Source organism: Silene latifolia, chromosome 1 (assembly GCF_048544455.1).
Source record: "Silene latifolia isolate original U9 population chromosome 1, ASM4854445v1, whole genome shotgun sequence".
In the NCBI taxonomy this organism is placed as follows: domain Eukaryota; kingdom Viridiplantae; phylum Streptophyta; class Magnoliopsida; order Caryophyllales; family Caryophyllaceae; genus Silene; species Silene latifolia.
Genome location: NC_133526.1, coordinates 181623545 through 181645668, shown reverse-complemented (window position 1 = coordinate 181645668; position 22124 = coordinate 181623545). Strand labels below are relative to the sequence as shown.

The window sequence follows — 22124 nt, the reverse complement described above, 5'->3', positions numbered from 1 at the left end:
TTGAGAAAATAAAATAAAACACGAAATTAATCAAGAGATTTATGTAGTGACATGTAATGTGTATTTTAATGAAAATATTTTTTTTACGGGAAATTAGTGATATTATTTTATACTCCAATTTTTTTTATATCTTTCTATTTATAAAAATCTCTTTTCTTTCACAAAATATCATTTTCAAGCAAAAAAGAAGTTATATATGTGTGTCGAAAAGAGCGGACAAAATATTGTTTAGAAGATCAAGAGAAGATAAATGGGAAGATTAAAAAGAAGTTTCTAGGTTTTCCTATCTTACAAAGTCAACGAAATTTTTATCACAAAAACCTAGAAACAAATCCTCTATACGACAAATCTTTGTAGATAGAAAATTATATCAAAATAGGAAAGTAAATAAGAGTTAATTATATCAAATAGGAAAGGTGTTTTTAGGCGGGAAAATGTGAAATTTTTCCTATTCATTTAGTATATAGGGGATATTAAATAATTTTCATATCCTTTTATGTCATTTTACCAAAATCAGTTACCTTTTCAGCTAGTTTGCCAAACACATTTTTATATAATCAGTTACCTTATGAGCTCCTACTTTTCAGCTACTTTATCAGTTACCTTTTCAAGTTTCAGTTATCTTTTCAGTTTTCAGCTACCTTTTCATGTTTCAGCTACCTTTTTCAGGTAGTTTTGCCAAACAGAGCCTAAGGCAATCTTTGGTAAACAACATATTAGGTGAAATTAGTAGATTTCGGCATAAATAATAGATTGATCAATCAATCTACTAATTTTATGTGTTTGATTAATGACATATTCATATAGCATATTGTAATAGCATATTCTTTTTATACATGAAAATAGTAGATTTGTCATATAATCTGTTAATGACCAAACGTGTTTTCTTAATTAAGTCAAAAGAACATGTCTCACTCAAGGAAAACTTACCTCCAAGTTCGATGGTTTTACAATTAGTTAGTGTTAGTAAAAGTGGTAAAGTCGTGAAAGGTGGTACTTAAAATCCGGATAAATAACCGTTTTAAGTTACTTAATTGATCTATCTTTTTTTTCAATAGTTTTTTTAATTCTCGGGAAATCGATCTTTTAAAACTACAAATAAAGAAAATGGAAGGAGTACGGTTTATAAATAGAAACAGTCATGATCAACGATAAAATGTCAACCAAGAGTCCAAGACCATCTTTTTTTGAGCAGTTGTATACCTTAAGGGCGTTTGGTTCGCGCATGTGTATGAGTTTGGAATCCGAAATCATACCCGGGTGGTATGCGTTTGGAACTTGATTTCTCATACTTCGTGTTTGTTTCAGATTTGGGTAAAGTATGATTGAACTTGATCAAAGTTTAAAAAATCTAAAATACAACATTAAAAATAATTATTTTTTATATTGAAAAATCATGAAAATAAAGATTTGTTCAAATAAATGAAAAAAAAAATCTCTTAAAATGTTCCATATAAGTTTTTTTATGGTTTTTGATTTTATTATTTGATACCATTGGGTATCAATCTCATACCCACCTCCTTCTTGGGTATGGGAAACCCATACTTCAGGGTTAGGTATGAGTATAAGAGAATGTGCATCAGTGTAATTTTAGTACCCCAAATGCTACATCTCTCCTCTTATGGGGAGCCCCATGAATGCTCTTAGAGCATCCACAACAATGGGGTTCCCCATATTTTATCTCTCTTTTTCTTATTCGTCCACCTCATTTTCCACTAATTTTTCCATCTACCCTCCCCAATCTATAACTACATTTACGCAACAATGAGGTTCCCCATTTACATATAAAAATTTGGGAACCTCCCCAAAAGAAACACAATTTACCCTTATATTTTTTTGGGAACCTCCTCTAATAATGGTGGAACCTCAAATTATGGGGAGGTTGGCGCATTAGTGAAGTTCCCCATATGAAGAGAAAAAGTGCATATGGGGAGGTAATTCTACACCTTTGCGGATGCTCTTAATGTCCCAACAAATGGAGATGCCCGATATATTGGGTAGGTTCCCAAAAGGCAAAAGTAATGTAAACAACGTATTTTAATTATCGAATATTGTAGTCGGAAAATTTTGGTGGGCCATGAAAAGATAGAAAAATGACTTTGGGAAACCCATTAATGTAGGGAGTAATTGTGAAATGGAGAGGGTAGATTAAATAATTAGTGAAAAATAATGTGGAAAAGAGAGATAAGATTTGGGGCACCTCATAAGTGCACATGCTCTAAAACCCCTATTTTTATCAAACAAACACCTAATATGAATTTGACTCATTACAAACCCATACCTTGTACTATGAGTTAAAACAAAACGCCCCTAATTTTGAGGGGGTTTTCATTTGGGGTGTTTCATCAAATATAGCGAGGTTTAGCCGTCCAGTTTTCTCCTTGAGGCAATCCCCGCTCCCAAGTACTCTGTCTTTCACTGTATTGTTTGCTCTCTCTATTTAGTAGGAGTATTTCCCTCACAGAGTAGAAGAAAGGTTTCGTAAATGGGGAAGAAGCAAAAGAAAGCAGGAAAAGGGAAGGAGAAGACTGAGAAAAAGACTGCAAAAGCTGATGAGAAAAAAGCTCGTCGTGAAACCAAAAAGCTTTCTCCTGAAGATGATATTGATGCCATTTTGGTATTTCTCTTTCTCCTTTTTACACTCTCTACTGTTAATTTCATCAATTTGGTAGTTTGCATTTTGATTAATAATTCATAGGTTTATGGTGTTTTAGTTAGAGTTTGGTTCTTTAATCCCTCTTTGTCTTTTCATTCTGTGCTGTTAATTTCATTAATTGGGTTGTTTGCATTTGGTGAATGACTTAGTTTTGGCGTTTTAATCATAAAGTTTGGGTTTTTATTCCCTCTTTACATTCTGTACTGTTAATTTCATCAATTGGGAACTTTGCATTTTTATCAATGACTCATAGTTTATGGTGTTTTGATTATAAAGTTTGCTTCTTTGGTTGGTTTATGTTGTTGGGTATTTGCTTTATCAAGGACCATAATTTATCAATCATAAAGTTTGGTTCTTTACATTCTGTACTGTTGATTTCATCAATTGGGTAGTTTGCATTGATCAATGACTCGTAATTTACGGTGTTTTGATTATAAAGTTTGGTTCTTCTGTTGGGCTGTTGGATATTTGTAAATTTTCTCTTTTATGATGGGGGAATTGACTAGTTTCATTGGGTTAGTGTGAAATTTGGGAAATAATTAATGTGCAATTGTGACTTTTGAAGATGTAAAAGCTAAGTTTTTGGGATTGTTGATATTGTTGGGTATTCTTGATTTTCATCTTTTATGGTGGGCGAGTTGATTACTTTTGTAGGGTTAGTGTGAAATTTGGGAAACAATGTTACACAGTTGTGAATTTCGAAGTTGGAGAAATTGGGGTTTTGGGATTGTTTATTATAAGAGGGATATATTGCAGTTTCTGCCTGTTTGGAGCTTATGTTACTTGGTGCACTTCTGTGATTAATTGTGAAGTTTGCAATTCGTGGGTTTGCAGCTTACTTTACATGGAATTGCTGTTTATTTGGAGCTGAATCTTTAGGTGAAGAAGTAGGGTTTGACTATGTTTTTTAATTTGTTGTGCAGTTGAGTATACAAAAAGAAGAAGCTAAGAAGAAGGAAGTTATTGTTGAGGAAAATGTGCCTGCTCCATCTCCTCGTTCTAATTGCTCGGTATTTCTCTTACAATTTGGAGTGTACATTTCGTGTTATTACACTTATTAATGTAGTGTAAGATTACTGAGCAGTGTTGTTTTTATGATCGTGTAGTTAACTATTAATCCACTGAAAGAGACTGAACTGATCATTTATGGCGGCGAATTTTACAATGGCAACAAGGTTAGAATGTATATTATCATGTGGCAAAAGCATAATTGATTTTTGTTATTTTGGACTTATACCTGTGGAACATGCAGACATTTGTCTATGGTGATCTTTACCGCTATGATGTTGAAAAGCAAGAGTGGAAATTAATATCCAGCCCTAACAGTCCACCTCCTCGTAGTGCACATCAGGCAGTTGCTTGGAAGAATTACCTTTATATCTTTGGTAAAGACTGATCTTGATTAAAGGGGTTAAAGACTTAAAGCAGTTACTATGTTATTTGGACATTGTTCTGTGGAGTAACTTTGTCAACTACTTGTATCTTATTATTGCAGGTGGTGAATTTACTTCCCCAAATCAGGAAAGATTCCATCATTACAAAGTAAGACACACATACTTTTGTCGATTAACATTTTGTTGTTAAACTGCCATGTACCGGCGCATTGGAGTTGAATTTGATGCTGATCCCTATATGCCATGCTTATTGCCGATATTGCTACTGTAGATGCTGAATACCATGCTGTTATTTCTTTACATGACAGGATTTCTGGGTATTGGACTTGAAAACAAATCAATGGGAACAATTAAATTATAAAGGAGCTCCAAGTCCAAGGTCTGGTCATAGGATGGTAAGCTCATTATAAGATTGATTTGATAGTATTAATTATGAGATTTATTTCAATTATCTAGATTGTGATACGTGGTTCCTCCAAAGGCGATCTTCATTGGACTTGCTAAAACCGAACTCATTGTTTTTGAAGATGAAAAAATACATCGTGTTTGTGATTTTTCTGATTTGTGCTTCTTGCAGATTTTGTATAAGCATAAGATTATAGTTTTTGGAGGTTTCTATGATACTCTCCGGGAAGTAAGGTTGGTTTCTTACTTTCTTGGTTATTATTGTGAAGTTAAGAAACTGTGTGTCTGAAAAATTAATTTTTTCTCCATCATGTTAAATATTACAAAGAACAGAGTAAGTGTAACTCTCTCTAGCCAACCCCGCTCTCATTAAAACTGGAAATTTTATGCTCTTGGTGTAGATAGAGCATTGGCAATAGCCTAACAGGCTAACAACCGATTAAAACAGTTGCACGGTGTGAAACATTGTCATGAAATCCATAGATTGTTGTGATTATGTGTTATGAAGAGCATAACTGAATCTGATGTGAGTATGTGACTAGTATTGGGGCAAATTTAATATGGGAGTCAATGAGGTCAAGTATGTGACTAGATGCTTCATGAATTTTTCGCGCAGGTACCTGAACGATTTGCATGTATTCGACCTGGATCAATTCAAGGTAACTAGTTTTTGGTCGTATATTTTCAATGATAACATGTTATTTCTACTGTATTGGTATTGCATCTAAGGCAGTGAGATGTTTTTTTTTTTTTTTACCACAGTGGCAAGAAATAAAGCCAGGTCCTGGATCCTTGTGGCCCAGTCCAAGGAGTGCTTTTCAGTTAGCTGTTTATCAAGATGAGGTTAGTGTATTGGCTTCTGTGGCATCTTATATTTATCCAAATTGGCTGTTGTAAACTTGTAATACTCCGTAGTAGTTTTCGAGCTATACACCTGACTTGGATGCATGGTATTAGATGTCGGTTTCGGCTACGGTCACGATATCTGTTGTTGCACCTAATCTCGTTAAATGCGGTTAATATCACCTGAAAATGCGGTAAAATGCGATCGTGGTAAACTCCTAAACCTTTATAACTCGACCGCTTATGGTTGTAGTGGGCGATATCTAAAAATATGCTTGGATGTGCATGCCGTTATTTATTGTTATAACTCGGGCTCGTGCATGCCACATGGTCATTATTGGAAATTTAAAGCTTAATTGTTTATTACTTGCAGATATTTTTGTATGGAGGATATTTTAAAGAAGTTTCATCAGATAAGAACAACAGCTCTGAGAAGGGAGTAGTCCATTCAGACTTGTGGTCTTTAGATCCTAGAACTTGGGAATGGAACAAGGTATGGGTTTATCAGGCAACATATGGATATTTGTGATGCATTTCGCCTTGTCGCTGTAGTTGCTATGGTCTATGGATGCTTGAGACTGTTGCCGATGAAGTCTGCCTCCGCCGGTGTGGAGACGACACCAATAGGGTGGTGTTTGTGGTGGGGTGAGTGATGTAATAGTGGGTAAGAGTGAGGAGGGAGATAATAAGGAGTTCTGGTGGAGTGGTGGGTAGTTTATGGGTAAAAGTGGAGGGGTATTTTGGTAAAAATATACCTTAATATTTGTGCCATTTGCATATCGTTCATTTCCACTGAATGTGAGGGAGTATAACTTACTCTCTCCCATCCTGATCATTTGTTAACCTTTGATTAAAATACCCCTTACACAGAATAAAAAAGGTAAACAAATGATTGGGACAGAGGGAGTACTTTTTTTTCGTATATAATACTCCCTTTGTCCCAATCATTTGTTTGCCCTTTTTTTTTTTTTTTTTTTTTTTTTTTTTTTTTTTTTTTTGTGAGGGGTATTAATCAAAGGCAAACAAATTATTGGGACGGAGGGAGTATATAAGAGGTGCCCAAGGCTAGCAATTTCATTGTATGTCATTTACAATTGATATATTTCTTTAGAGAGTTCTTTATGATTAGCCAACCAACCAATGAGGCTTTAGGCTGATGTCTCGAAAGTAGAAAAGCTAGCAGACTCTCGGTGAAAATTATTAGCGGAGAGGATGTCGACCATCATTCTCTTCTCGTAAATGGGATAAGAACATATCTTTCTTAAGAGGGTTCTTTATGATTAGCCAACCGACCAACGAGGCTTTAGGCTGATGTCTCGAAAGTAGAGAAGTTAGCAGACTCTCGGTGAAAATTATTAGCGGAGAGGATATTGATCATCATTCTCTTCTCGTAATTGGTATAAGAACATATGATAATTTGAGACCTTATGACAATAAGGGTGATAATATCGTAGGGGAAAAGAAAAGTGAAATATGATTGTTATCCTCAAACCCATATTATCTTATTGAATATTTTCATCTGAGGGATGTTCTGTTCAACCTCATCACGAAGTTATGCATTCATGATCGATCTTTTAGGATGTGCTTTATCTTATGGAACATTTTCTTGGATCTGAATGTCTCGATAATCCGGTTGCACTGACTAGTTCAATCATATAATTTTGAGAGGTGTAATTTGAGCAATATCTTCTTTTCCCAATGTATCCTCAATTCCTCGGCTTGTTATGCATTTGTGTTTCACTGATCAGGTAAAGAAAAGTGGGATGCCTCCAGGAGCTCGTGCAGGATTTTCTATGTGTGTGCACAAAAAAAGAGCTGTTCTTTTTGGAGGAGTGGTGGACATGGAAGTTCAGGGTCAGTTCTCTTCAGTAAACTTTCTACACAAAAACATTTTGAAGATGGTGCTGCATATAAGTCATGAAGTCCTTTATCTGATCTGTTTTATTTATTTACAGGTGATGTGATGATGAGTCTATTCCTTAACGAGATTTATGGTTTCCAGATGGACAATCGCCGCTGGTAATTACCTCATCACTTGAACTTGTACAGTGATACGTTTACTTTTCGTTGTCGGTGTAATTAGAGATGGTATAAATGTATGTATTGACTATTGTCTGCGTCTGCCAAGTCGTGATTTAGAGTATCATAAATCAATACACACACCTGTAAAAGTTTTAGGATAAAAATCTAGTGTTTAAAACTTTAGTTAGTTTGATTTTCGACCTTGTTCATGTTAGTATGAATATCTTCAAACCAGTGAGATCAGACTTTTTTACTGCTTGCTTTGGTAGCCAGAAATGATTTGGCAACTTTTAGTTGATGGAATTGTTTATTTGCTATTTCTAAGGTATCCATTGGAGCTCCGTAAGGAAAAGTCTGGCAAAGATAAGGTATTCAATTCCTACATAATGTAATGTGGTCCTTTATTTTGAACGAGTAACTCTAATGTGTAGGTAAAATTCCTCTCTATTTATTTCTTTTCAAAGCGCCTTACAATTTGGCGTATCTCAAGTATGACACAATGACATACCTAGTTATAGGCTTATAGCAAACATGCATGATGCATTAGACTTTAGACCTGGACGGGAAAAGCGTTATTTAACTCGGCGCTTCAGAATTCTTCAGATTGATTAAGGCCCTGTTCTTTTGGACTTAAAGTCACTTAATTTTAGTTCAGTTCAGATCCTATAAGTTCAGTTCTGTTCAGTTCAGATCCTATAAGTTCGGTTCAGATCCTATAAGTTCAGTTCAGTTCAGATCCTATAAGTTCAGTTTAGATCCTATAAGTTCAGTTCAGATCCTATAAGTTCAGATCCTATAAGTGCAGTTCAAAAAAATTCAGATCCTATAAATTTAGTTGAGAAAAGCTATATAAGGAGTATTATTTTTAAAGACCGATACAAAAATATTTGACATTAATTATTCGATACATACATTATTATCTAAAAAAAAAAAAAATAACTCCTCTTATTAATAATTTCAGCGTCACAATAGATTTGGGCATGTTTGATAAAAAGCGGAATAAGGCCATGTATTAGGTACGAAACAACATAGTCAAAAATATTTGGCGAGGCGGTGGATCCGTTGTTGAGAGTGATAGTGAAGATGAAAGTGATGAGGATTATGATAATATGGAAATAAATGGTTAGAAAAAAGATATAATATGTGGTTTATTTGTTATCGTAATGTAATCGTAGTATAATGTATGAACAAACCAATGCATATAAAGCGGAAAAATGTTACGAGTATTATTTTACCTAGTGTTTTAGACTAATTTTTTTTTTAACAATGTTCAACAACAACAACAACAACTTAAGTTCGGCTCCTATAAGTTCAGTTCAGAAAAGTTCGGCTCCTATAAGTTCAGTTCAGTTCGGATCCTATAAGTTAAGTTCAGATAAGTTAAGTTAAGTTCAGTTCAGATTCTATAAGTTCAGTTCAGATCAGATTCGTTTCAGTCCAAAAGAATAGGGCCTAAGTCTAGGACAGTTGAGCTAGTTGGTTCATTAAGGTCTTATAACTCCTATTTGCTTGGTGAGAGCATGGAATTTATTTTTCGTCAAAAATTGCTATTTACCTTTATTAGAATAGTTCATGCCTGAAGCTTTGCGCCTTTGCTGTAGTTCATTGTGGGATTTGTATCGACAGTTCCATTAATATGCTATTTTGGCCTGAGTTCAAGGTGCTTTCCCATTGATAGAGTAACATTTGTTTTTGGGAAATGACTATCATGCACTCGTATTAAAGTCAAACCCTGTGTGTTGAGCCTAATAATATATTAACAGATTGTTTCTATTTGGTGCTGCAGGTGAAAAAGTTGGCAGAAGAGAAAACTTCTTCGATGGATATGGACACTACAGACGGGTCGAGGACGACAATAAATGATCAAAATGTAGGAAACGTTTTGGGGGAGAGCATTTGTGAAATGTCTTTGGAAACAGAGAATGATGAGAGTAGTAGTAGTAGACAGGCCTTGGCAAACAATGGCAAGTCTCAAGAAACTGACACTAGTAGGGAATCGCAACATATTGCTTTGCCAGAGGTTTGTTTTATAGTACACCAGTTTAATTGATTATTGGTACAACTCCCTCTGTTTTGTTTTGTATAAGTCATTCTAACATATGAGATACTCATTTATATGTCCATCTTTCAAAGTACATGATCAAATATTATGATATGTATACTTGTATGACAGTATTTTCACTACAGATCTAGTGTTATAAGTTTCATAATTGTTTGCAAAGCTGCTTTTTTATAAAATTTATCAGCACATCCTCACCTCGAAGAGCAAAAATGTCATTATTTAAAAAAAAAACGGAGGGAGTATTATGGTTGTTCATCATCTTCCCAGTCATTTGATCTCAACTGTGTTCAGGTAGTGAAGCCTTGTGGGCGTATCAATGCATGCATAGCTGTTGGAAGGGATACATTGTACTTGTATGGAGGCATGATGGAGGTTAAAGATCAAGAAATCACTCTTGATGATTTGTATACACTTAATCTTAGCAAATTGGATGAATGGAAATGCATAATTCCGGTGAGTTTCACTTGTTAATGACATTCTAATTATCTTCTGTGATACTATCTGTGATTTGTTCTTTAGGCTTCTTGCAAAAGATTATGTTTAAACCCTTTAAGCTACTTAACGACAGGCTTCTGAATCCGAATGGGTTGAAGCTTCAGAAGATGAAGATGAAGAGGAAGACGATGATGATAGTGAGGATAGTGGTGAAGGCAGTGACGAAGAAACAGAAGAAGAAGAAGAAGATGAGGACGATGAAATGGAGGTGCCTGTTTATTTTCTTTTTGCGTCATTAAATTTTTGTATGGCCTTAACGGACTTCGACCCATATTTCAGTCAGTCGGAGTCATTTTCTATTTATTGATTAAAGTCTTGGATATATGTTTGGGCTCTTTACTGATTGTATTTATATTATTTGGTGAAGGTTGATGAAAACTCACGTAAGGTGGGAGATGCTGTTGCCTTGATAAAAGGGAAAGGAAAGACTCTACGAAGGAAGGAGAAACGAGCTAGAATAGAGCAAATTAGAGCAAGCCTTGGCCTTTCAGACTCACTGCGAACCCCAGCGGTACTTGCAATTATATACTCTCTTACTCATGATATCATCCTTATGTCATTTTTTTCCGTTTCCTTTTCCAATGGCGGCCAATGACTCACTATTCTTTCATTATGGTTTGTAATGGAGTATAGAAAATTAGCTTAAATCAACTGTGGCCACACTTGTTTTTTAAGAAGTATTTCTAGCCATCATCTGATGCAATTTTCGTTAGGAGTCATCCGTAGACTACGTAAACAACTTTTGAGGGTAATGATGTGTTAATGTGACCTTCTCTTACCCTGGTATTAGTTGGATCCCCTGAGACGCTGGGGTGATGTTATAGTTGTCAAACTAGTTTGCATAGCTCAGTTTTGAGCTAGCTGTTCAACCAAATGAGTGTCTATTTGCTCGAAGGTCAATTGATGTAACTCGCAAATTGTGTTTCTTGGTAATACATTGATGCGTAACTCTTCTTCCTTTGTATCTATTATGAAGCCTGGGGAGACATTGAGGGACTTTTATAAACGTACGAGTACATACTGGCAAATGGCAGCATATGAGCATACCCAACACACTGGCAAGGTGAGTTCCGCTTATACATCTCGTTTTTTGAACTTGCTTTCCTTCTTGCTGCGAAGATTATGGTAACGGGCAGAATCGTATTTGGTACTTCTGATATGCGGGCATATGCCTTAGCCCTCAAACAGTTATGTCAAAACATTATTCTAATAATCTTTTAGTAATATCAATGGCCATTCTCGATCATAGGTCGTACCTTTAGTGATATAGAGCAGTTTTCTGTTGAACTTTGTATGTGCAATATTCAACATTCATCATGCAGTCCTTGACCCTTTCTGTACTTGTCTCACCAGTCTCTATCCACTCCCTGAATTACAAAGGATTTGTGAAATGTATGCATATTCAAAAGGCGACTTAATGATATGAATTGATACTATATCTGGTGTAATACGAAGTATTCCGTAGCATTTCATTACAGTGTATATAGATCTAGCATAAACTGATTCGACCTGTGTCCACCCTGTTGAACGCTCTAGGCCTAGAATTTCAGCCTTTTGTAATGTTGCAGGAGCTTCGGAAAGATGGCTTTGATTTTGCTGAAGTTCGATATAGGGAGCTCAAACCACTTCTCGATGAGGTAATGTCAAATTTTAGTTATCAACGAGTTATCAGTTATCACGCTGTACTGCTGTAGTTTTATATGGATATATTTAAGCGATACAAATTGTCATCGACTCATCGTCTCCTTTTATTTCTTTCTTTTATAGCTTGCCATATTGGAGGAGGAACAAAAGGCAGAAGAGCAGCAAGTGGGTGAATCAATTGCTAGAAAAGGCGGCAACAAGAAGAACAAGCATTCTTCTTCCAAAAGATGATGCCGTATTGCCCTTCCCTTGTACACCAGCAGATCGTCATGGCTTTCCAACCTTCCCAGACGCCAACTCGTGAGCTATTTCATAGATCAAATTTTGAAGTATAAAATCCTCTAATTGCTTTCATTGCCACAATTCAGGACAAATAGCTATAGTTTTGTGCTCACAAAGCCTTTATAATTGTTCTGCAAGCTAGCTCTTCTATTAAATTTTGAAGCATAACCCCGTCTTTAAAATGACTGGGTCGAATCCAGGGTGTATGCTTTAATATAGTAGTATTATTATCGTTAAAATAACACTTTTATCTCATTCAATTTCGATCATTTTTTTTTTTGGCAACCGTAAAAAAAAAAGTTAACAGTTACAATCTCGCGACATGGTGCATCACCTAGTCATACACTCATACCCAATGCACAGCTAGTGAGGCGCAGTCGAGTGTCGAGATACACTACAAGGACATCTTTACATATTGACCCTCAAAGGAAGAAACATTGTTTGTGGGTCATTACTTTAGATGTTGGTAGTAGTTAGAGTAAAAGTGAAGCATTATAGGCCGTAAATGAACAATTAAGTCAAAACATGGTGTCATTCGTTGACAAAACAATTGTCTTTTTGCCCCTTCTTTTTTGGGTGGGTTAATATTTTCCGTGTCTGAAGGTAATAAAGGAATGTTGGTTAAAAGAGCACTAATATTGGAAGACACTTGAATTTGTGTGATGTTTGGAACATCCAACATTCCAACATGATGTTACATTTGTTGGTTTTGCCATTCAACAAATTAGGTCTACTTGCATAATCATGGTTTAAGGACTAATTTGGGATGCTAGAGTACCTCTTTTTCTAGGGTCAATTGCAAATAATCACCCCTTTTGTTGTGGCTATGACCTAATAAAAAGAAAAAAAAGAATCGTTCTCGACTGTTGGTTTGATTCTATTTGAACTTTAAAACTTAAACCGTAATTACTTGACATCTGAATTAGTGACCTAAAATGTGAAGTTGAGTAAACTTCTTAGCCGTTGAAGTCAATGAGTGGTGATATGCATGAGTAGTCTTATGACTTGGGTTCGAAACCACAATGTGACTTTTTAATACCCAAAAATATCGGCTGTTTGTCCAAGTTGATGTCTTAATTTCTGCATCGCCATTCTAACCTCCCCAACCCTTGCACGTCACCCTACTTCTGACGCATCCGCCGAGCAGGCGACCTTCCCACCGGCCTCCTCTGCCATCTACCCTAGCCACCCCTTTCCCATAAACCTAATTTAAAAAATCCCAATTTTTCTCACCCTAATTTAATCAATACATGATTATGTACATTTTTACTTAATTTGATTTGATACAAAGAATGATTATATTAAGTGAGAATGATAGGAAAAAAAGAAATTATTATTTTTTGTTCGTTAAAAGAAGGGTATGTAAGGGGAACAGATAAATTATGACAAATAGTGCATAAATAAGTAAAACTTGTGCATGGAAGAGTACCACACTAGAGTGGAGGAGAATTGAACCTGAAATCTATTGTTCTTAGGAATGTTTTACCAGGAGACTAAGACATTTTCAATTGATCTTAAACTAGTATAGATCTCCGTGCTACAACACGGTATTTTTTAGTTTTGTTTTATAAAAAGACATTCTCATTAAATTAATTGCATAAATTAACTGTACCTTTAATGTTATAATGTACTAATATAATCTTAGTAAGAGGTACAAAATGAAAGTTTATAACCATCAAAAGACACTTTAAGTTAACTTATTTTTGTCTTAAACCATTTTTACTTTACTATAAAAAAATAACCCTATAATGATATATCATTAGATGAAACTAATTTATGACATTAAATTACAATTAAGTGATGTAAAAATGTAAAATCTAATCTAAACGCGTATAAACTTTATAACAAAAACAGGTAAAAAATAGTATACCACGCACTTATAAAGACGAATTACGAATAATTAGACTAATATTTTTTTATTTTTAATTAAAAAAATACATAAAAATTATTACGTCCTTTAAAATATACACCGTATTTAGAGTGTAACTGATGAAGGATAATATAAGAAACAGATTTACGTAATTTTAGGGTGTAAGTGATGACAATAAGTATGTTAAAGACTGCATAAGAAACAGGTTTGCGTAATTTTAGAGTGTAATCGATGAAAAATAATATATATGGAAATGGAAATGATTGCATAATAAATTATGCATTTTAATGAAAAAGTCATAAATATGAATTTTAATTAAAAGATTAGAGTTTAATTATAAGAATATATTAATTGAAAAGATAATAATGTAGTGAATTTTTTCTTGTTACCTTATTTAGTTAGATGCCTTTTGGAGGGAAAACTAAGAGAATTTTTATTCTCTTAGTAGTAGGGGAGATTCTTTCTTATAATGTTAAAATAACTTGCCTTTATGTTATAAACTAGACGAAAATTTACGATAATAAAGAAAAATAATATTACTTTTTTGAAAACTAAATATTTTTTAGATCCTATGTCAAAGCGTGTATAGATCACCCAAACAAACTATGGGTAAAATTTTGTAAAGAGATTTTACCTTCGTCACCCACGTTCATAATTAAGTGCATTACATCCAAACATAAATTAAATTAAATTAATTAATTAAGCAAAACCCAATTAGCAAGAAAGTAATGGTGAGATAATGATGCCAAAACCAAAAATGAAATCCTAAATCACTCAAAAGATGGACCTGCATATCCTCTTCAACTTATTGCTCCATAACCAAACTCTCTTCCCCAAATTTATCTTTTTCAGTTTTATATTTCCTTATTTCCTTACTTTTTATGCTTTTTATTTATTTATATTTGTTATATATTCCTCAAAGGCATACATTTTCAGCACTTTATATTAAAACTTTATAAATTATTCCTTTTGTCACGTTACTATCAATGATTAGAGTGGCTTGCTTACTTCAAACCTTTGCCCGCTATTTGCAGACTTAAGTTAGTGCAAATATGATGAAATAGTAGTTTTGTATGGCTTTTTTTAGTTTACTTCGGAGTTGGAACCGAATACGATCATATAACCGATAGAATTCTGTATAAGGTTCCCTAAACCGCATTTCTAAACTCGGGGGGGGGAATGTTATAAGGATTTAACAATTATGTCGCTAACTTTTTATAGGATTATATCTCGTTTAGTAACCTAAAATGGACTTATAATGATGTAAAACAAATGTCGAATATGTAAAGGATAATTATTCTCTATCTCAAACATGTGATAGCTCAATATTAACATACTCCATGTTGAGTATCGAGTATGTAATTTTCTCTCTGTTTCATACTTCTATCATATAATTTTTTTTTTTCAAATAAGGTTCTCAAGTCCAATGGTAAGCAATAATTTTTTAATTTGGCAAATCCACATCATATTTTAAGCTACAACCATTCTAAACTATTAAATTATTTCAATGATTTAGCTAGATTTTATACTAGCTTTGCTTTTATTGTATAATTCAAAAATTAAGAAAAAATCAAACCTAAAATTCTATTGGTTGTTTTTTAAATGTGGCCATTGTAAGCAACTAGTTTAATAAAGCAACTAGTTTAAGCTAAGCCATCTTAGTTGGCCTTCTCCAATAGTTAGTGTAGCAACATTTGCAAGCAAATAGTTCCTAAGGTACACCATTGGACATGCTCTTTATCTTTAGAAAAATAACTATCTTTAGTTTCTATCTCGGTCATTTATTCATTTTTCAAGGTTTTTTTTAGTAAAAAATTGAAACAAATACGGAGTTTATAAAATAAATTATAAATAAAAATATAAGAATCATATATAAAAGACGAATTTAACAAAAATAACCCAACGTTTGTTAAGTATTCCGAAAATAACTCAACCTTTTGATTTTAATAAGAATAATCCAACGTTTGCTTTGGTGTTACAGAAATGTCCCAATATTTTACTTATATTTCGAAAAATAATAATTTAATCATATATTAATCAATCCATTAACTTATTGACCATATATTTGCATAAGTAATTATATAAAATTATGAAAAAATTATTTAAGAACAATTTGAAGCATGGAAAAAAATTTGAAAAAAATATTATACTGCTGTTCAAAATCCCAAAATGCATAAATGATATGTTTAAAAAAATTGTTTGTTCCTCAAATCCATTCTCTCATAACTATTTCCACAAATTTAAAATCTATCTTATTTGTTATTTCTTTTCAAAAAAAAATAAATATTTTTATATAATTAATTTTCCATTGACAAACTAAAGATATTATAATTTTTCCAGTTTTTTTGGTTATGAGTTTTTTTATATATGATATCACAAAATAGACTTTAAAGATTTATGAAACTATTTTACAAATATCATTTATCAATATTTGATAGAAATTTTTTTAGTTGAGATTTCGGGATATTTATGTGACAAAAATACAAAGGTTGGATTATTATTGTTTAAGTTAAATGGTCGGGTTATTTTTGGAAGACTTATCAAAGGTTGGGTTATTTTTGTTAATTTCGCCTATATAAAATTGTAGAGTTGTAATACTCGCCTTCTCATTCATAACTCATTAACTATAAATACAAACGTACTCGAGATATTCTAGATTACATAATCATAATAAAATACAGCATAAGAGGTAACGAATAATTACAGAATAACTAAAGAATAATACATATTCTATCACACCCCGTAGTTAAAACGGGATTCGGAAGAACATTAAGACTGTCCCGAAAATCATTAAAGAGGACCAAAGGAAGACCCTTAGTGTAGATATCGACAATCTGATAGCGAGATGGAATATGTCGAACGCGAACTACGCCACGTTCTGACAAAATGGATATCCATTTCAATGTATTTAGTTCGTTGATGTTGCACTGGATTACCCGATAAATAAATGGCACTCACATTGTCACAATAGACAAGTGTGCCATTGTCCAAGGGAATGTGTAAGTTGATAAGGAGGTTGCGAAGCCAGCATGATTCAACAACGACATTGAAAACTCTGCGGTACTCGACTTCTGCACTAGACCGAGATAGCGTAGGTTGGCGCTTAGACGCTCAAGAGATCAAGTTCGAACCCAAGAATACACAGTAACCTGAAGTAGGCTGTCTAGTGTCAGGACACCCACCCCAATCCGCATCAGTATAGGCTGTAAGCGAGGTAGAAGGGGACGGTGTTAACCAGAGGCCGTGAGTAGCTGTTCCACGAACATAACGAATAATCCGCTTCAAAGCATTCATATGATGGTCCATAGGATTATGCATGAATAAGCAGACTTGCTGCACAACGTAAGAGAAGTCGGGACGTGTAAATGTAAGGTATTGTAATGCACTTACGAGACTCCAATAAAGTTTCGGATCAGAGCATGGAGTGGTGGAGGCAGCACTAAGTTTAGACTTAGTGTCAACGGTGTAGCACTCGGCTTACACGAAGACATGCCTGCCCAAGCAATGATATCCTCGCCATATTTAAATTGAGACAAAAACATACCCTTTGGATGATGAGTGATGGCTATGCCCAAGAAATAATGAAGCGAGCCCAAATATTTCATGGCAAACTTGGAGTGTAAACGACTCAAAATTGAGTCACGAAGATCAGTGGTTGAGCATGTCAAAATTATATCATCAACATATAATAAGAAATAAGCAAATTGTTACCTCGTCGAAACAAAAATAAAGAATGATCCACCTTAATTTGTGTGAACCTAATGTGAGTAGTATAGTCAGCGAATCGCTTATAGCAAGCACGTGGAGTTTGTTTAAGGCCATAAAACAATTTTTGAAGTAGACACATGTGATCAAACTATGCCTTGTCACGATAGCCGAGGGGCTGATACATATAGAAAGTTTCTTTAAGATCCCCATGAAAAAACACATTTTTGACATTGAGTTGATTTATGGACCATTTATTCGATAAGGCAATGCATAGAACCGTACGTATAGTAGCCGGTTTTACAACCGGACTGGGAGTCTCGCCACAATCAATGCCAACCTGTTGAGTTTTGCCATCACGTACAAAAAGAGCCTTATATCTTTCAAAAGAACTGTCAGATTTCATTTTATATCAAAAAAATCAATAAAGACCAAATAACATTGACATTAGGCAGACGCGGGACAAGTACCCACGTCTTATTGCTAATAAGAGTATGATATTCCTATTCCATAACCTCTTTCCGATTGGAATCCTTAAGGGTTGACACAAGATTACGAGGAATAGGTGACAAAGCATCCGGGGGAGGAGGATTTCTGGACGTAGCAGACCGACGGGAAGGCTGAGAGGAGCTCAGTAAGGTGAGGTTGGCTTGTGGTAGGCTGAGTGTCAGGGGATTGGGTGACGGCTTATAATTATTTTGGAAAACTTAAACTATTTTTCATCAAAGATTACATGACGGCTTATAATTATTTTGTTAGACGATATATCAAAGCATTTGTATCCATGATTATTAGTCGGATAACCAAGAAAAACACACGGTGTCGACCGAGCTTGAAGTTTATTGATTGTAGTGGAGGGAAACACGGGATAACATAAGCACCCAAAAACACGTAAATGTGAGTAAGTCGGGTCTTTAAGGTAGAGCATTTTTAATGGTGACAAAAAGTTTAATTATTTTCTTGGAAGAATATTTAAGAGGTAGTTGGCCATTTGTAACGCATGATGCCACATCAGGCGGGTACAGAGGTATGAAGAAGTAAGGTTATCACAATGTTATTAATAGTTCGAATTTTTCTTTCGACTTTATCATTTTGAGCAGATGTATGTGGACACGAAAATCGAAGGGACATGCCATGTTTTGCGCAAAAATCCCAAAATGGTCCTTTGTCAAATTATCTACCATTATTACATTGAAGAGTCTTAATTTTTCTATGAAATTGTGCGTGTATAAAATTGTGGAAATTACCAAAAATGTCATAGACCTGTGATTTTTTTCGCAATAGGAAATGTTCATCAGAAATTTGTATAATCATCCAATAATAACAAATAGTACTTATGGCCGGACGAACTAAGAATCGTAGAGGTCCAAAGATCGTTGTGAACGATGTCAAAAGGCATAAGAGTGCGAGTATGGGATGTAAAAAAGGGTTGTTTAACATGCTTACCAAGAGAACAAGAATGAAAAATATTGTTTTGAGAAATTGAAGTACAATCAATTTATTAAACTGAAGCGAATTAAAAATAGGAGCTCCGAGATGTCCAAGACGGTCATGCCATAAAGACGACTCAAGAGCAGCAAACGAAGCATGGAGGACTTCTGTTTTTGCGTTGGTGAAAGGATAGAGCGCACCCCGACTCTCACATCTCATTAGAGGTGTCCCCGTCCCGTAGTCCTTCACAGAAAAACCAAAAGGGTCAAATTTGACAGTGACCGAATTATCAATTGTAAATCTTCTAACGGACACTAAATTTGTGACGATTTTAGGAATATTAAAGACGTTTTGTAAGGTGAGAGATAGGTTAGACTTGGTTAAGGTAGTATGCCCAGAACCGACAATTGGAATCGGATTACCATTTCCAACAAATATACAATTAGGAGTAATCGAATTAACATAAGACGAGAGTTTACCTGCGTCTGACGTCATGTGTGATGTTGCTCCAGTATCCATGAACCAACGAGCATCTTGGGGATTAAGACCAATGATACGTGCAATTTATATAATCTTTTTGGCCTCTTATTGCACACATTTCTATGTCATTCTCGCTGTTTTGTATTGCAAAATGCCCCGAATAGGCTAATTTGGTTTGTTTTGTCTCATTTGCAGGAACGGACCTCAAAGTGATGAAATCGTGCCTTATTCTGTCGTCTTAGCATGCGTTTATGGAAATGGAGGATTTTGAGCGGAAATGCCGTGCCTCGGGAAGCGTGAAGGAAGATTTGGAAGCTAACCAAACGAAGTATCAAACTGGTACGGTGGCTATTCGTCGATCGAACCCTTTTCCGTTCGATCGAGAGGTTCTGGTGATCAAGGAAGCTTGATCGAGTCCCTGCTGAGCTCGATCGAGAGGAAGCATTTGAAGTATACTCGATCGAAGGCCTTATTTGTTCGATCGAGGGGAGTTGCTGGGATATTACTCGATCGAGAGGTCTCAAATGCCTCGATCGAGTACTCTGTTGATTTACACGGGATTTTGTTCCGTGATTATCTTAGTTTAGTTAATAAAAAGCTTCTCTATATAAGGTGAAGACGTCATTAGGTTAAGAATGGACCTTTACACTTGATTATTCTCTTAATTACTCTCTTAAGCAGACTATTGCTTTCTCGTTTGCACGTTGCTTTTGCTCTTAATTCCGGATCTCAATTTGTAATCTTTCTTCAGTCTTTACTCTTAATTTAATTCTTCTTTGTTTGCTCTTAATCTTCGTTCCTTAATTTCCGTTTAATTATTATTATTATTAGTTTATGATTCGTCTTTATTGCTCATCTATTATGTCTTTCTCTAGTTTATTCATTGTTATTGTTGTTTGTCACATTAATAGCATGAGTAGCTAAATCCCTCTATGTTAGGATTAGGGGAGTCATGGTAGTGAGTTAGCGATGATATGAATATGTTAGATGATTGAATTGTGAGAACTGTTTTATGACAATATAATTGTAATCGTTTAGTTGAATGCACGCTTCTAAACTAGTTAAATCGGTTAAATTCAGACTTAGATCGGAAGATTGGAATGAATAGACCTGTTATGAACAATAGACTACACTAATGAGGGTTCAACCTTGCGACAGAAGATGGGAGCACATTTGATATCAGACCATCTTACATTAACTTGGTTGAAAGAAATTTGTATCGTGAAGTTGCTGGTGAGGATCCGCGAAAGCACATGGAGGTTTTCACAGACTACTGTTCTACCATTCCCGCTACTAAGGGAGTGACGTAGGACAAGATTAACGAGGTTCTATTTCCTTTCTCTTTGACTGATGGAGCCCGAGAGTGGCTCACTGATCTTGATAGAACTGCAGCTCGGATAACTAACTAGGAGACCCTGGCCCTAGCCTTCTATAAAAGGTACTTTCCTCCACAATGAACTAATCAGATGAGAGAAAAGATTACAAGTTTCAAGTAAACGCCAGATGAGAACTTTTATGAAGCGTGGAGCCGGTTTAAGAAACTAGTGCGGTCCCTTCCTCATCACTGTTTCGACTGAGTGGTTTCTATGCAACCAGTTTTATAATGGGTTGTATGACGATCACCGTGCTATTTTGGATGCTTCATCCAATGGTCGATTCCAGAAGAATAATGACGATGACAAAGGTTGGGGAATCATAGAGGATATGGTTACCCATTGCGCTGAATATGGGAACCCAAGAGGAGGAATTAGAACAGTTTCTTCTGTTGATGGTGCAGTTGTGGCTCAGTTGGAAGCCATGAATTCCAGGTTTGATAAGTTGGAGTTGCAGAATGCGGGAGATCAACGGACGGTTCACTTGTTGATTAGACAAGAAACCAATTCGTGTGAGAGATGTGGAGGAGAAGATGGTCACGCTGCTGTTGACTGTCTAGCTGAGAAGGAGCATGTTTATGCCTTTCAACAATATAGGCAAGGGGACTCATATTACAACAATCAAAGTGGATTTCATCCTAACTTAAGATGGACTAGTCAAAATGTATTAAATGCTACACCTTCACCGCAGCAACAACAAGAAGTGTATGTCCCACCTCATAAAGCTCAACAAGGCTTTCAAAAGCCTCCATCGTTTCCGCCGCCGCAACAAGGTGCTTCTTCTAGTGGCATAAGTAAAATGGCCGAGTTGAAGTCGATGATTCAATCGTTGACTATTCAATTGCAGAAAAGTGACCAACAAAAAGATGCATCAATAAAGTCACTTGAGTCAGAAATAGCTTAACTCGCCACAAATCAAGCTTCAAGGCAACCGAGTCATTTACCGTCCCAACCCGATAAGAAACATCATGAGACGGTAAATCTAATTTATCTGAGGAGTGGTCTTTCCTACGAGGGACCTAAAATGCCGACAGGAAGTGATAAATCAGTCTCGGAAATCGATATTGCTGTACATGAACAGTCGTCCCTTGACGAAAATATGCTGAATCCGAAGAAAGTACTCGAGCGACTCATTTCAGGTGGTCGATCGAGAGGAATTGCTAAGGAAGATGCTCAATCGAATGGTTCTATTGTTCGATCGAGTACTGTAGAAAAAGGATATTTCGATCGAGTGGATGGTAGTCCTCAATCGAGTGAAACTGTTGATGAAAGTGCTCGATCGAAGGAACGTGGCTCTCGATCGAGTAAAAATGAAGTTGATCGTGTTGATTTTTTGGCAAAAAGAAATGAAGGTCTAGAAATTCCCATCACGGTTCCTTTCCCGAGGCGATTGCAGAACAGGAAGGCTGAGAAACAGTTTGGTAAGTTCGCTGAAATTTTAAAGAGCCTTCACGTTAACGTT

General features: G+C 35.3%; 1 protein-coding gene across 1 annotated transcript; it reads left to right on the top strand.

Annotated features, from left to right (window-relative positions):
* The first annotated feature begins 1165 nt into the window (after window positions 1-1165).
* LOC141612972 (uncharacterized) lies at window positions 1166-12055 on the top strand. Its single transcript, XM_074431718.1, has 21 exons — window positions 1166-1217; window positions 2322-2617; window positions 3580-3666; window positions 3763-3831; window positions 3909-4041; window positions 4152-4198; window positions 4359-4445; window positions 4628-4689; window positions 5072-5114; window positions 5218-5298; window positions 5672-5791; window positions 7047-7152; window positions 7254-7317; window positions 7646-7688; window positions 9107-9340; window positions 9674-9835; window positions 9951-10085; window positions 10245-10388; window positions 10854-10940; window positions 11446-11514; window positions 11645-12055. Exons 2-21 carry the CDS (start codon window positions 2486-2488, stop codon window positions 11750-11752), a joined length of 2013 nt encoding a protein of 670 aa, XP_074287819.1. The 5' UTR covers window positions 1166-1217; window positions 2322-2485; the 3' UTR covers window positions 11753-12055.
* The last annotated feature ends 10069 nt before the right edge of the window (window positions 12056-22124 follow it).